Source organism: Macrobrachium nipponense, chromosome 7, assembly GCF_015104395.2.
Source record: "Macrobrachium nipponense isolate FS-2020 chromosome 7, ASM1510439v2, whole genome shotgun sequence".
Lineage (NCBI taxonomy): Eukaryota > Metazoa > Arthropoda > Malacostraca > Decapoda > Palaemonidae > Macrobrachium > Macrobrachium nipponense.
Window position 1 is genome coordinate 100,503,979 of NC_061109.1, and position 14,595 is coordinate 100,518,573.

The window sequence follows — 14,595 nt, forward strand, 5'->3', positions numbered from 1 at the left end:
TGGGCGAAGATGACACCAAGACAAAAACTTGCATGAACACTTAAAAGACTGTTGATAGTACAAAACATAGAATTTAAACTGGCCGAAAGACTTCACAGATGAAGTGAAGCATACTAATTGGTGTCCTAATAGTCTAAAACTGTCCCAAAGGACTGAAACTACCCAGGATTCTGCTCTGTGTTGCTGCAAAGGTCTCCAGTGACATGACTGAAACCGGCCCCCTATACTCTCAGCAGCAGGGTAGGACAGTGAATACCTCAGCATCCCTTCCTTTTTCTTTCCCTAGCCTAAATTTCTGTCTGAGGTCTGGAAACCAGGTCAAAAAGCCTGAGAAGACTCCCAATCATTTCCTTAGTAAGAAGAATGTTTGGTCACTGCTTGCAGTTTAGAACAGGCGTGGGTGGCTCTTACCCAATTCCCACGTGATCTGTGACAATCTCCAAAGACGGCTGTGAAAAAAATCAGACAAGTCTACTGAGTAGAACTAAAACTTGTACTGGGTGATTTTGCCTTTTCACCATTGGTACACTGAGAACTTTCACTGGGAACTCAGAGTAGCATGCAATGACATGCCAAGATGGTAATAGTAAAACTGGCTTTCATGGACCTAACTAAGTTGAACCAAAACAGCATAAACAAATATAAAACAGAGTAATAAAAATTGGACCAAAATCACAACACAAAAACTTGTTTTTCTTTATAAATTCTACTTACATTTAAAAGCATCTTGGGAAGATCTGCATTATTGAAGTTTCCACGTATAAACTTCACAGCCATTTCAAAATGTTTTTGTCCATTTTCCACCATCTCTGTTATGGAAACATAATCTGCATTTGGAGGCATGTAGGTCTTGTTACTCTCACACTTAATATTCTTTAGCTTTTGAAGGTCATTCTGCTCTTTGAGTTTTGCTTCAAAATACTCTTTCAAATCCCAGATCTGGCTACAAAATAATGAAAAACATAATTAGATTGCAGTCATTAATCATGCTTTACAGTTAAACCAAATGCTGCAACCAGAGATAGGCCCATTTTAAATGTAGGCCTTACCAAATTATTCCTAGTTTCCTTATACGAGTACTGTATCACCTAAAAGCAAATAATACTCTGTAACACAATTAATATTTTCATTTCATGAACCGAAATATAAAATTTACGCCAAAGATGTCATTCTGTGCTGAAAATAATGGTGGTCTAAACAGTTTAATTACTGCCTTAAGAGAGTAAATATATAATATGAGAACATAACCACTGGCTAAGCAATATTAGTCAATGATACATAATACAGGACTACACAGTTTGCAGACACAAAAGTATAAAATGGAAACCTTCATGAATAATTGCATCTAATTTTTTGGCTTTTCCATAAGTAACTGCATTTAATTTTTAGGCAATGTAAACAAAATCCATTTAAATAACAGAACATAATTCTTTGGATGAACAATCTGGAATGGCACCATCTTCCCTAGGTCAAACTTGGATTGCCTCCTTCTCGGTTCAGAAATGACAGCTATGTGTAAAGGTGGGTGTAAAGGTGGGCTCACTGGTACTTAAGAGATTGGTAAGTATGTAATGGGAAGACTGCCAGGCATAGCAAAAGGTTCTATATGACAGCCTGACTCACACACGTGAAAAGCCTCACATGGCAACCATATTATGGGGGCTGGCTTATGGGAGGCGAGTCTCAATTTGGTGGCTGTTGACTAGTAAGTATATGTACAGCACTAGATTTTCGGCTGTTGACTAGTACGTACATGTACAGCACTAGATTTTCGGCTGTTGACTACTACGTATATGTACAACACTAGATTTTCGAGAGTGCAAAAGAAATTCATGCAAAATAAGGCAGTTGATAGAATGGCCACACCTACAGAAATGAAAACCCTTACTGCTAAACAGTAAAAATTCAGTTTAATTAACATAATCAAGAAAAGGGGAAGAATATTCTACAGAAATGCTAGTTTGAATGCTTAAAGTGAGGAATGAGCTACAGCAAGCTTTTCTCAAAATATGTATGGAAAGAGACAACTAAACAAAATTTTATAGTGCCAGACACAGGAAAATTCTAACAAGGAAGCGGCTGAAATGCTAACAGATCTATAATGAAGGCAAACAAAAGAAAGAATGGGACACGTCCAAATGTTGCAACAAGAACCTTTGAATGAAACTTTGTGATAACATGTAATTTTTGTCAAGTATGAAACAGGGATCCTTCTAATGAAGCAGCTCTCATTAGTTTTTCAATCACTGCTTCAATTATCTTACCAGGAATTTGGTCTAAACCTTGTCTTCCTGAAGTGGTATCACAGATTAAGTTAAGAGGCTTATACCTTCATCTGAACATAACAAGAGATAAAAATATGCAGCCTTTTTTGTGGTGATAACAGTAACAGAAGTGAGTTCCAAGTCAAACTAGTCCTCTTATATTTATCCATTTAAATTACAATGAAAAAGAATTCCACTTGCTCATGTACTCACCAAATCTCCTGAAGAGTTTGCGTCTCAAGAAAGGCTTTACCTCTAGGCGTGTCCTGAAGTTCTCTCAACATGTTTTGAACAGTATACTTACTGTATGTAAACTGATTATCAAAATCTACACAATATCTCAAATACGTCTCCACCTAAAAAAGAAATACATAAAAACATGAATGGCCATCACTTTAAAAGTCTCTAAAGCTTCATAATATTTCAATGTACAATAGTTCAATCTTTAGGACTATGGAGAATACACATTTAATCAAGAACACATAGCATTGCATATGTAACTGAAGTGGTTAACATAGTAAGGGTGTTTTACATTTTAAACTGCTTGTAGATAATATATCATCAAACTACTATCAGCTACATACTTGATGTTGAAAGAATAGACAGACAGATAGATATAGATAAAATACACAGGCAGTCCTGGTTATCAGTGATCCAGTTTTATGGCATTTGTCTAGTGATGACAGAAACTGGATTTTTGGCACCAATAACCAGGGATTAGTGCTGCTACCTTCCATTTCCCTATTCTATATTACAGTGGTACCTCGAGATACGAAATTAATCCGTTCCGAGGCGGCCTTCGTATCATGAGTTTTTCGTATCTTATACCGCTTGACTGGAGGAGGCGAAGAATCGGCGCCTGAACGCCTCTTTAAGGGACGCGAAACGGGCGAATCTCGCCAAGAGCGCGCGCGACCGGAGACGAATCGCTTGAATCATTCGAAAGGAAAGTCTGACCGCAACACCTTTCCAACGCTTACCGAGCCCTGTTGAGGCGCAACAGGCTCAACAAGAGAGGCGCCTGTCTGTGGGCAAATCCCGATCGACTCCTTGGACTTCCGGTATGTCTTCTCCCCGGTGCGGGGGAGCTGGACAGTGACCTTTGTCTAGGAGACGTGTCAGGACAGACAGACGCACCCTCAACTACACTCTTACCTGAGGCCGCTTTCTCCAAAAACGTCTTAAAACTGAATTACCAAGTTGCAAAACCGTATTCGCTAGTACCGAAAATTTCTGATCTAACCTCGATTCCAGACTGGCAATGGTGTCGGAAGAAACTACACGGGAAGCCGGAGAAGTGGGATTAGTTAGGAGGAATAGGAGGTGTAGTTAAAGGAGAACATAACAATTTGAGGAGAAACAGAAGGAACAGATGCATCGGCAAGACGAAGCAGAGCTAAGTCTACTTTCCCTAAGCGCTGCTTTTCTAATTCTGTCTTTAGCTAATTTCTCCGAGTATGAACTAAAAAAACTTCCATTGAGAATCAGTCCAATCACTACACTCGTTACATGTTCGAGTCTGCTGAACAAACCTGTCCCCCTACACTTAACACATTTAGTGTGAGAATCATATTCTAACTTGGATAATCTAGTTTTAACAATCCTGAGATGCAAAACCTAACTCCGACGGACTAGAATCCGACATGGCAACGCCTAAATAAAAGCAAAATAACAACAACGCCAAAAAAAGAGTACTTCACCAATTCCGAAGATCAATTCCACCAGAAAAAAAAAAACGAAGCAAAGTCATCCAACCGCACCGACCACCGATGTTCACCGGACGCCGGCAGGAAAAGAATTGAATTCACCTGGGCAGTTGTACCTGGTTCTCCCGCGAGTGGAGGGAGATGACGTCATCACCACCAGTGTTGGCGACGCCGACGCGCTAAAAATTTGAATTTAGTATCCTGCCGCTCGTGGAATCACGGCTCTATAATTTGTTCGGTAAGACACTACAATAAAATGCTAATTTTTAACAGCTGAGTCATATTGTCTAATGGTTGACTCTCTCTTATCTGATAGGAAGAGATTCTGTGGATCATATTAGCATCTTTTATTAGCGCAAACTTCATGAAGTCCATAAAGTTAGGGTCTGGAGAATTCCTGAGGAAGCGAACACAGTCCTCATTTGTACTGATTGTGATAGCTTGGGATTGGGTTGATCCGTTGAGTCGGAGACCCAATTCCAGAAGAAGAGGATACCAGTTGCTCTTGGGCCAGTCCGGTGCAATCAGAGCTACTATCCCTTTGAAAGACCTTAGTTTGCTTAGACTTTTCAAGAGAAGATTCACTGGAGGAAAACATAAATTCTCCTCCACTGATTCCAGTCCAACGACAGGGCGTCCGTGGCATAAGCCAGTAGGGTCCAGGTTGGTTGGGGGGCCACATAGCAAGGGAGCTTGTGGTTCGCTTGTGAGGCGAAGAGATCCACTTGGAGACCTGGGACTCTCAGGCTTACCCACTGGAATGACCCGTCGTCTAGAGACCATTCTGATTCCAGAGGAACTGACCGGGACAGGGAGTCTGCTATCACATTTCTTACTCCTGCCAGGTGAGTGGCAGACAGATGCCATTTGTGTTTGTTTGCTAAGGCAAAGATGGCTATCATGACATGATTGACATGCTTGGACTTGGGACCCTCCTCTGTTGATGCAATGAACTACACTGCACTGTCCAAAACTAGCCTTAGATGAGACTTCTTCGGGGGAAGCAGTCTCTTCAGAGTAAGAAATACTGCCATTGCTTCCAAACAGTTTATGTGGAGCTGGCGAAATTGAACTGACCAAGTCCCCTGAACCTGTTTGAACTGAGAGTATCCCCCCCACCCTGGACAGGGAGGCGTCCGTGTGAATGGTTAACACTGGAAGGGGATATTGAATGGGTACTTTCTTGGCTAAGTTCTTTACTTTTGACCAAGGACGGAGTTGATTGCGGAGATCTGTGGGATTACTGACAACTTGGTCGATATTTGGTGTTTGCTCTTGATCGCCAAATTCGATTTAAATCTTTCAGCCTTGCCTTCAGGAGGATATCTGTTACCGAAGCAAACTGAAGGACCCTAGGATTCTCTCCTGGTTTCTCCTTGACGTTTGTTTGCATTTGAGAAATTGCCTGACAGATTTTGCTATTTCCTTCCATTTGGCCACTGAATTGACAGATTGTGGGAAGACAAAATCCCATTGATTCCTAGCCACTGAAAACGAGACTCTGGAGTAAGTCTGGATTTCGTTTTGTTTATCTGGAACCCCAGATGTTCCAGAAGTAAACTACCTTTTTGTGGCTTTGAGACATTCCTCGACTGTTGGTGCCCAGATCAACCAATCGTCGAGGTATGCTGCTACCATGATTCCCTGAGCTCTCAATTGTTGTACAACCACTTCGCTATTTTTGTGAATACCCTGGGGCTACATTCAGACCGAAGGGCATCACTTTGAATGAGAATGTTTGATTTCCTAGCCTGAATCCTAGGAATGGGCGGAAGTGCCTGGCTATAGGGATATGATAGTATGCGTCTGTAAGATCGATGGAGCATGTGACGGCTCCACGCGGAAGTAAGGTCCTTACTTGCCGACGAGGGTAAGCATCTTGAACTTGTCGCCAACGAATAAGAAAGAGTTTAGCTTTGACAAGTCTAAGATTACCCTTCTTTTTGTTGAGCCTTTCTTTGGCACGCTGAATAAGCGACCTTGAAATTTTAGATGCTTGACTCTCGCAATAGCTCCTTTCTGAAGGAGTTCTTCCGCGTATCTGTCAATTCCTCTGATGGTATCTGGTGGAATGATTTGATTGAGGAGGCTCTTTGATCCAACTCCAACCCAATCCTTTGGACACTATGCTCTGTGCCCAATTGCTGAACCCCCACCTGTGGCGAAGGAGGAACGCCTCCCTCCTACCTGGGAGCCTCATTGTTGATGGGCGGGTTGACCACCACGCCCTCCTCTGAACTGCCTGCTCCTTGTTGCCCTTCCTGCGCCACGCTGACGAAAAGTAACCTCTCGCCCTACCTCTTGGTTGTTTGTAACCTTGAGCCTCATATGAAGGGTTGAAGGCCGGCGAGATTGCGTAGGAGGTGGACGGCTGTGATTGAGGGGACAACAGGAGGATGGGCTGGTTCTGCTTCGAACTAGCAGGTTGTCCTTGTTGGGTAACTGGGACAGCCTGCACAAATTGCTGCTGTTGCTGGTGTTTCTGATACGGCTGGAACCTCTTACCAGCCTTCTTTTGCTTCTTACCAGCAGTGGGGACGGATTCTTGTTTCCTCTTCGAGGAAACCCCACCCCACCTAGCTCTAAAGGCTCTGGTTGAGCCTAGCAGCTTCGTGGTGCACTTCGTTGACAGCGGACTCTGGGAAGAGATCCGCTCCCCACATGCTAGAAGCCAAGAGTCTATTCGGCTCGTGCCTAATAGTACACTCCTGTAGAACATGCTTCCGGCAATTCCTCCTAGCTGGAAGAAGTCGAAGCGTCTGTTAGTACCGTCTGGAACTGAGATTTTGCTAAAATCTTGAACAGCGGTTCCGTAGCATAAGAGAGAGCAGCCATTTCCGTGATTATAAGGGAATTGAGGAACCTGCCAAACCTGGTTCGCGCATCAAACTCTGCCTGGATTAGGGAATCTCCGGCAGCCTTGTAGCTTCTCGCCGAACTGGTCCATGGCGCAGTCCGGTTTGAGCTTACCAAGCGTGAACGTAGCTGGCAAGTTTCTCCCACAATTCTCCGAAAGCCGGGAAGAGCGAGAAGTAGACTCCGCCTCCCTCAACTGTGGGATGGGTCTCATCCTTGAGGACTGCCTGAAGGGACTTCTCCACTAATTTCGTGGTGAACGGAAGAGAAACCTCCTCTTCCGTCGCGAAATAGTAAAGGGACTCTTGTAGGCCTGGAGTTTAGTGTTTCGTACAACTCCCAGTCCTCAAGGCAGTGAACCCATTCCCGCTGAGCATGATCTCTACTATATAGGACAGACTCTCTAGAGATCTTGTCTTCCTAGTCAGAGCCGTTACAGTCAGCCTAGCATAACCAGATGAAAGGCTGCGTCAGACGGAGGGTAAAACTCGAAGTCCTCAATCCTCCGAGTTCCACTCCGGGATAGAGATCATCCCATCCTTGAAGGAGCGTAGGCAGCTACTCTCCATGGGTTCTCCATGGAGAAAGCTGGCAGAGAGTCGTATGGCGGGAGTTGGAGAAGGCAGTGCTTGGCACTGGGGAGACTGGAAGAGGAACCTGAGATAGCCCGGCTACTCGGTCCTCATTCTCCCTAACCCTGTTAGAGAGATCTTGTATCGACTGCTGATTGAGACAGAGTGCTCGACAACTGTGCGAACATCTGCTCGAATCTCGTCCCCAGGGCGGAGACTTGCGAGCCAACCAGCTCGCCCACCTGTTGCATCACCACTGCTGAGAAAGCAGAGGGATCAAAAGGTGCTAGGCCCTGCTCCTCCTACCGGCGTAGCCGGAGTGGAAGCGGTGGAGGCGGAGAAGGCACTGGCTCGGCGGGAGCGCGAGCCTTCTCCTTAGAAGCCTTGCTTCTAGAGCTCTTTGAGTGAGAAGAGCTCGGCTTCGCTTCACGCGTCGGCGTAGGAAGTCGAAGACTTCCTAGCCGAAGAAGACGAACGACATTCCTAGAAGTTGTCTTGGCCCCAGTCTTCGGTTCTCTCTGTCCCTTCAACCTTTGTTTGGGGGTACAGAGAGAGCGGGAGAGCGGGTAGGATCTCAGATCCCACAAAGCCTTGGAAAGAAGCACTCGAAGAAGGGACAGGAGAAGATCCAGGAGCAACCCAAGGAAAGACCTTGGGCGCCCGACACACCTACCTCAACCAACAAATCCTCTACCCCTACCGCCATGGGCTCGATGTTAAGGTCCAGGGCAGCGACTACGTCCGGGACCGACTCCTGGGAGGCTACGACCCCAAAGGATTTGCTGGAGGTCTTGCTGGATGGAGGCTATCAGAGGGGCCAGCGGACAAGGGTTCAACGTAACCAGTCGACTTGCCCGCGGGGAAGATCTGGACGGCCAGCTTCTTATCAAGAATGTATGGCTGGCCTTTGGCGGCGTTTCTTCCCGAAGCCGCCCACCCACGCTTTTCAGGGTAGCGAGGGCGACTTCCCTCACACCAGTAGCCTGAAAGAAAGGCGAGATTAGCTTCTAGTGGCGGAAAACGGGGTTAACAAACTTATGACTAAGAGTTGTTAGTAAATGATAAGGAAGCCTATAACGGACTTACCCCATCTCCCAGCTGACCGACTAGGTCGTAGCAGATGGCGCAGGCTTCTGGGTGCCAGACGATCATCTCATTGTATGACGTGGCACAGGGGGCGTTGGAGACCTGCACTCATCGTGTCCGCAGGGTCGTACAACGTCGCGTTGCACGCTGGGACCTGACAGTTGGGTAGCCTGTAAGTGGAAAGATACATGAGTACCAGGTAAACACTTACGTCTAACAGATGCTCCGCTGGTGCGGAGCGATAAAGTTAGATTAAACCAGAGCCCCGCTAAAATACGTGTGGTAACCAGGTTGGTTGTGTGCCCTAGGCTATAGCTCCGCTGATGCGGGGACACAAAAGGAAACCAACCAGGAGTGGTGGTAATGGAAACCACGACGGAAAATGGCGGGGATGGTAGATATTAATAATAACATTACACAATTCATTGAAAAAATTAGGGTATATCCTTAAAATAAAATAATACAAACCTCTCTCCGCCCGTCTACTAGAAGAGTGCGCGGGTAAGACGCAAGCTCCCTTCCGGTAGCGGGGAGAGATGTAAGGATATAGTAGGCAAGCAACCGACCACTAGTAGTGACCACCCCGCCCGCTAGCGGAGCCAGTAATCTATAACCAAAGGTGCCCCGGCTGCGACGGAAGGCTCCTTTCGTTAAAGTGAGGGAGGTGGCTGAGCAACTGGGGAGGGGGGAGGAGGTCTCGGCGTAACACGGCGGGAGTGAGAGAGAGGGGGGAGGGATGGCCTACTCCTCCCCGCCTCACCGACTACCCGCATGGAGACCCGGTACCTCATGATGGGTCGCCCTATACCCCCCGCTGGGAGAACCCCTGGCCACCTCAGAGAGGGAGAGAGAGAAGGCGACTGAGGTTGTCTCATGACAACCAAGGGGTCCCCCAGCACCTCCCTATACCAGAAAGGGAGGGCAGGGGCAGGGTAAGGTGCGATGGGAACACGTGACCGCAAGAGGCCTAGGCGCGAGCAACACAACCGTGAGAGGGCCACGTGAACCAGGCTGTACCAATACAAGGAACAAGCACCTAGGCTAGCCTAACACCCTAAATATAATAAATATATACATCGAAAAGATGGAAAAGACACTTTTAGTAAAAGAGAAAGAAGCCCAGGAGGAGGCGACTGTTTCCAAGAAACAGAAGCCTACTCGGAGCCAGCGATAGCCGATGAAGAGCAAGAGCCGGGATGCTGGGCCGGAATAATAATAATAGCCCTAAATACCAAACTAAGAGATATGTAGGAGGGCTAAACTAGCTAAAACTCGATGTAAAAACAATGAACGTAATATAGTAAGCCCATAAGTATAAGAAGTCCCAGTATGGAGGACCGGGAATTCTTAACGAGGCAGCATGGCGCCGCCACGAGACAACCGGGGACCGTATTGACCTATTTAAGAGGAAAATACTGGTACCCAGAAGATAAAAATGCGGTAAAACATTACTTATGAGTTACTTACTTAGCCGGTGGCAATAGCAGAGCGTTCCATGGTAGATTAATGAGATAAATCCCGTAATAACACAGCACAAGGAAAATGCGTCTTGACGCTAGCGCTAAAAATTAAGGATGTCCGCTAGGGGCGCTGCTGTCCGTGGCGTCCTCTAGTAGTAGTAGTAGCGGCTGCATCGCCCGTTGGTATCAGCTCTCTCTTGGGGGGATTCTGATTGGAAGTTCTAATTGGTGATTGTCTCGTGGTAGTGTTCCCCACTCGCCCCTATTATCATACCGCACACTTTTTAAGAGTGACGAGTCAGTTTTACTGACATTTTCTTAATTTTGTCTCTGGTAATTTTAGATCAATTTTACCTAGAAAGAATGATATTAAGATCCTTTCATAGGCCGACACGAGCTGAGCCCAGAAAAACACCAGTGTGTCGTAGCGATGCGTCATCAATATAGTGGTATGAAAATACCACATGGTGTTGTAGCGATACGTAATCACAAAGTACAAATCCTTTTCCCGGACCATCCTCAGAATTTTACGACTCTTCAACTTCAAGATCGATATGGTGAAATATATTATATAGTCATACTTATTGTTAAAAATTCACAAGTTGAACTGCAAACATTATTTATATTTTGATTGTATGTACATATATTTTTTGTGTTTTACGGAATGTTTGTTTTGAAAATAATAACCTATTAGTGAACATATGGTATTAATTGTCCCACTATTTTATTATAGGTGATCTTAATTATCTCACATTCATTTAACAGTTATTATATTAATATTTATTTAAATAAACTGTAATTAATTAATAAATAACAATAATGAAAAACATAAAGGGAAAAAATGTTTTTTGCTGCAGTAGTGGTGTTTGTTTGATTATGCAATCTGACCTCACATTTCCGAAATCAAAAAAAAATGAAAAATTCCAAAACTGAAACATCGGAATGTGTGTGTACTGCACATTTTTTTAAACACAGCACACAATGTCTACACATTTTACTGATACCCGTTGGTGAAAGACTCAAATTACAGTACGTACGTATTTATTCCTGAGAGAGAGAGAGAGAGAGAGAGAGAGAGAGAGAGAGAGAGAGAGAGAGAGAGAGAGAGAGAGAGAATGATTAAGGACTCCAAGGCGTGTTATTTTTTACAATTATTTTATTATCTTGGGATTTTTTTTTGTTTTTTTTTAATCTTTAGATTTTCTATTCAATTCTCGAGATTAATAAGAAAATTACCGTAACTTGACTAGCATCAGCACACATCTGAATGACTCGGGCCATTAGCAGGCTAAACCACCAACCTTATGAACTTGCATGATACATGAGATACATGACAAAACACAAAACCACTGTTTATTGGGTGAAAATTTGGGGGTCGCACGATATGGGAGATTGCACGTTATTCGAGTATACTACGGTATGTGATTTTTTTTAGCCTTTTATGGAACAAAATCTAGCAAGAAATTGCCTACTCACGTTTTGTCCAAGGTTTGTTTGTTGTTGTTATTATGAAATTGTGTGCGGTGCGTTCTTTAAATTGTACCCATATTACGAGTTAATTATGTGGCATCCCACCAAAAGCCTGATTCTTTTACTCTATGGGAAAGACGCCTAAAGGTCAGATGAAATGGTTACGTGATATACTATATTAACGTGTTGTGACCCCGAAGGGAAAGGAGATGTTTCGCTGCATACTGCTGCTGGTAGCATTAATCGTTATTATATTACTAGATTGCACTGCAAAATCATCGCCATCTTTTATCAAACATAGATTGTGTGAGTACACCCCATATATTTACATAAGAATTTGAGAGTTCTCTTACCACTCATCCTCTCTTTCCTTGTAAAAAAAAAAAAAAAAAAAAAAAAAAAAAAAAAAGAGGCCCACCATGCGTATGTAGGCTTCTAGCTGTAATCCTAGGCTAGTAGGCTACATAATGTACAGTAGTACATATACTACATTTATTTGTTAAGGCTAATTTTGTACAATAACTTTAAAACTGTCTTGAATTTAGTTTTAGGTGATAGTTGAAACATATTTTGGTGTTTGAACTAAAGTAGGCAGTTATAAACATTGGAATAGTGGTCTTGGGTGGGTTACTATTAAAGTAAGGCAGTTTTAAGCAATTTTTGAAGGGGGTATCAGGATAACACGGGTATTTACTTATCACGGGGGTTCTGGGCCCTATCCCCCGTGGATAACGAGGCCCCACTGTACTGTATTTTCCTTCTGTCATTATTACTGTGATTATGATAAAAGGGATTTTGACGTAGGAAAAATCTATTTCTGGGCGAGGAAGCCGTGTCGCCCAGTAAAATACGTTCCTTTAGCGCTATTTCTAAGGTAAAATATTGCTAAAATACCAGAGAACTGTTAAACTGGACATGCCAGAATATTCTGACTCGCTCACACCCTTTCTAAAAGGGTGTCGTATGAATCTGGGGCGAGTGAAAAAAAAAAAACACTACCACAGCAGCCTCTCCAATTAGCCTTTTCCACAATCAAAACCCTTAGAAAAGGGGAGCAGTGCTACGGCTCACTCCCTGCTACCGCGAAGGTAGCGTCAGGGCCGACATACCTGCAGATAGCATTCTAGCTTGGTGACTAAGTAGGGTGGGAAAGACAGGGTGGGATTTCACTGGGCGACACGGCTCCTCGCCCAGAAATAGAATTTTTCCTACGTCAAAATCCCTTTTCTGGGCTCAGCCGCCCGTCGCTCTGTGAATTGTACCAGAGAAAACACCAAGCTAAAGACATATAAAGTTAATGACTCACCAAAAAATAAAGGGTTTGAAAGTGAAAAACAATTAAAAATAAAAAATGTTAGAATATAATAAACTAGATACACATAATATAAAAATATATCATAGTATCCTAAGCCTAGACACATATTTTAAAGCTAAAAATGCATATAAAAGTTCAGTTACAAAAATACAGATTTAAATTGTAATACAATAACAATATGTACAAATAAACTTAAACTCTAAATATGAACATCATAGGATGGGCTGAGGTAGCTTAGGTAGATTGTTAATGAGGCTGGCAAAAGGAAAGAAAGTAGAGGAAAAATTAAAGCCACTGCAAATTGTTCATGCTGTAGCACAGGGACTGTTTTCTGCCACTGCTACTGTCGGGTATTTAAGAGCCTCCAAGGACTTAAGGTAATGGCGTTTAAAAACTGAGGGTGACTTCCAACCAGTGTAACTTTTTAAGATCATCAAAACACATATATTTGAAAAAGTTAATAGTTGATGCAATAGCCCGGATGTCATGCACCTTCGGAAATGATCCTGGATTAGCTTTTCTTTATAAAATGAAATTTTTCATTATTAAAATGAAGTTTTATTGTATACTTACCGAACAATTATAGAGCCGTGATTTCCACGAGCGGCAGATACTAAATTAAACATTTAGCGCGTCGGCGTCACCAACACTGGTGGTGATGACGTCCATCTCCCTCCACTCGCGGGAGAACCAAGTACAACTGCCAGGTGAATCCAATTCTTTCTGCCCCCCCCGTCCGTTCCACCTAAGGGGAGGAGGGTGGGTATAAGGCATAATTGTTCGGTAAGTATACAATAAAACCTTCATTTTAATAATGAAACATGTACTTTTGTAGTGTCTTTACCGTAACAATTATAGAGCTGATTACACATTTATGGGAAGGTGATTCAGTGGACCACTAGTATTTTTAAAATGTTACATTTTATTGCAATACCAGTAAACACTCAAGGTGTCCTGTTTGTACCTACTTGTAAGAGAAAAGCTACAGCAGACTGTTACTGCCTCTGGCGGCGGTGCTTCTTATTACTATTGTAGAGGAAATTGGAATTTGCCCAAAGTTAGCCTCTACAGGAGTGGAATCCTTCCGTAGTTCAAGCGAGTCAAGGCTGACTGACGGAGGAATAGTAACAACAAAGATTGCCCTTGCCCTGGGCTAAGACCAGAAATTCAATCATACAAAACATTTGTCACCAACACCCAGATTTAAAAACATATATACCCACCATTGTAAAATCTGACCTAACAGACTGGTGAGTATCCCAGGTACTCAGTACCCCCAGCTTTCCCTTGAACTCGACAACCTATTCAGGTGAAAAGTTAGCATAGAGGTGACGACCCCTGTGCCGTTTCTCCCAACACCATGCCAGAAAACCGCCACCGGACCTAACGTTTTACAATCTCGAAAACCGTTTCTATCTCTTTGAGTATAATGACTCGCAAAAACCGAATTCGACTCCCAGAACGTCCTCGAAGAATCGAAGCTAAAGATAAATTCTTTCTGAATGCTAAAGAAGTTGCCACTGCTCTAACCTCGTGAGCTTTAACTCTCAGAACGGAAAGATTGTCGTCTCGGACTGCGAGTGAGCTTCCTGATAAGCTCTCTAATAGAAGACGATATAGCATTCTTAGAAAGAGGACGAGAGGGATTTTGAACCGAGGTCCAGAGCTTAGAAGATTGTCCTCTGATACCCTTAGTGGCAAACAGATACTGCTTAATAGCCCTGACTGGACATAAGAGCCTTCTTCCTCCTCATGTCCAACCAATCAGATAAGTTCCTTACCACAAAACTCCTCGGCCAAGGATTAGAAGGATTCTCATTTTTGGCTAGAAAAGGTCAAAGATACCGAAAATACAGCATTGCCTTG

The 14,595-nt window shown here is 43.6% G+C and overlaps 1 protein-coding gene across 1 annotated transcript in view; it reads right to left on the reverse strand.

Moving 5' to 3' along the window:
• Window positions 1–14,595, reverse strand: part of LOC135217660 (tRNA-dihydrouridine(20) synthase [NAD(P)+]-like) — a 127,637-nt gene that overhangs the window by 35,454 nt on the left and 77,588 nt on the right. The window contains exons 6-7 of the mRNA XM_064253627.1: window positions 2,478–2,620; window positions 715–943 (exon numbers count right to left, since the gene is read on the reverse strand). Of these exons, the coding sequence (XP_064109697.1) occupies window positions 715–943; window positions 2,478–2,620 (372 nt within the window). The remainder of the gene's footprint in view (window positions 1–714; window positions 944–2,477; window positions 2,621–14,595) is intronic.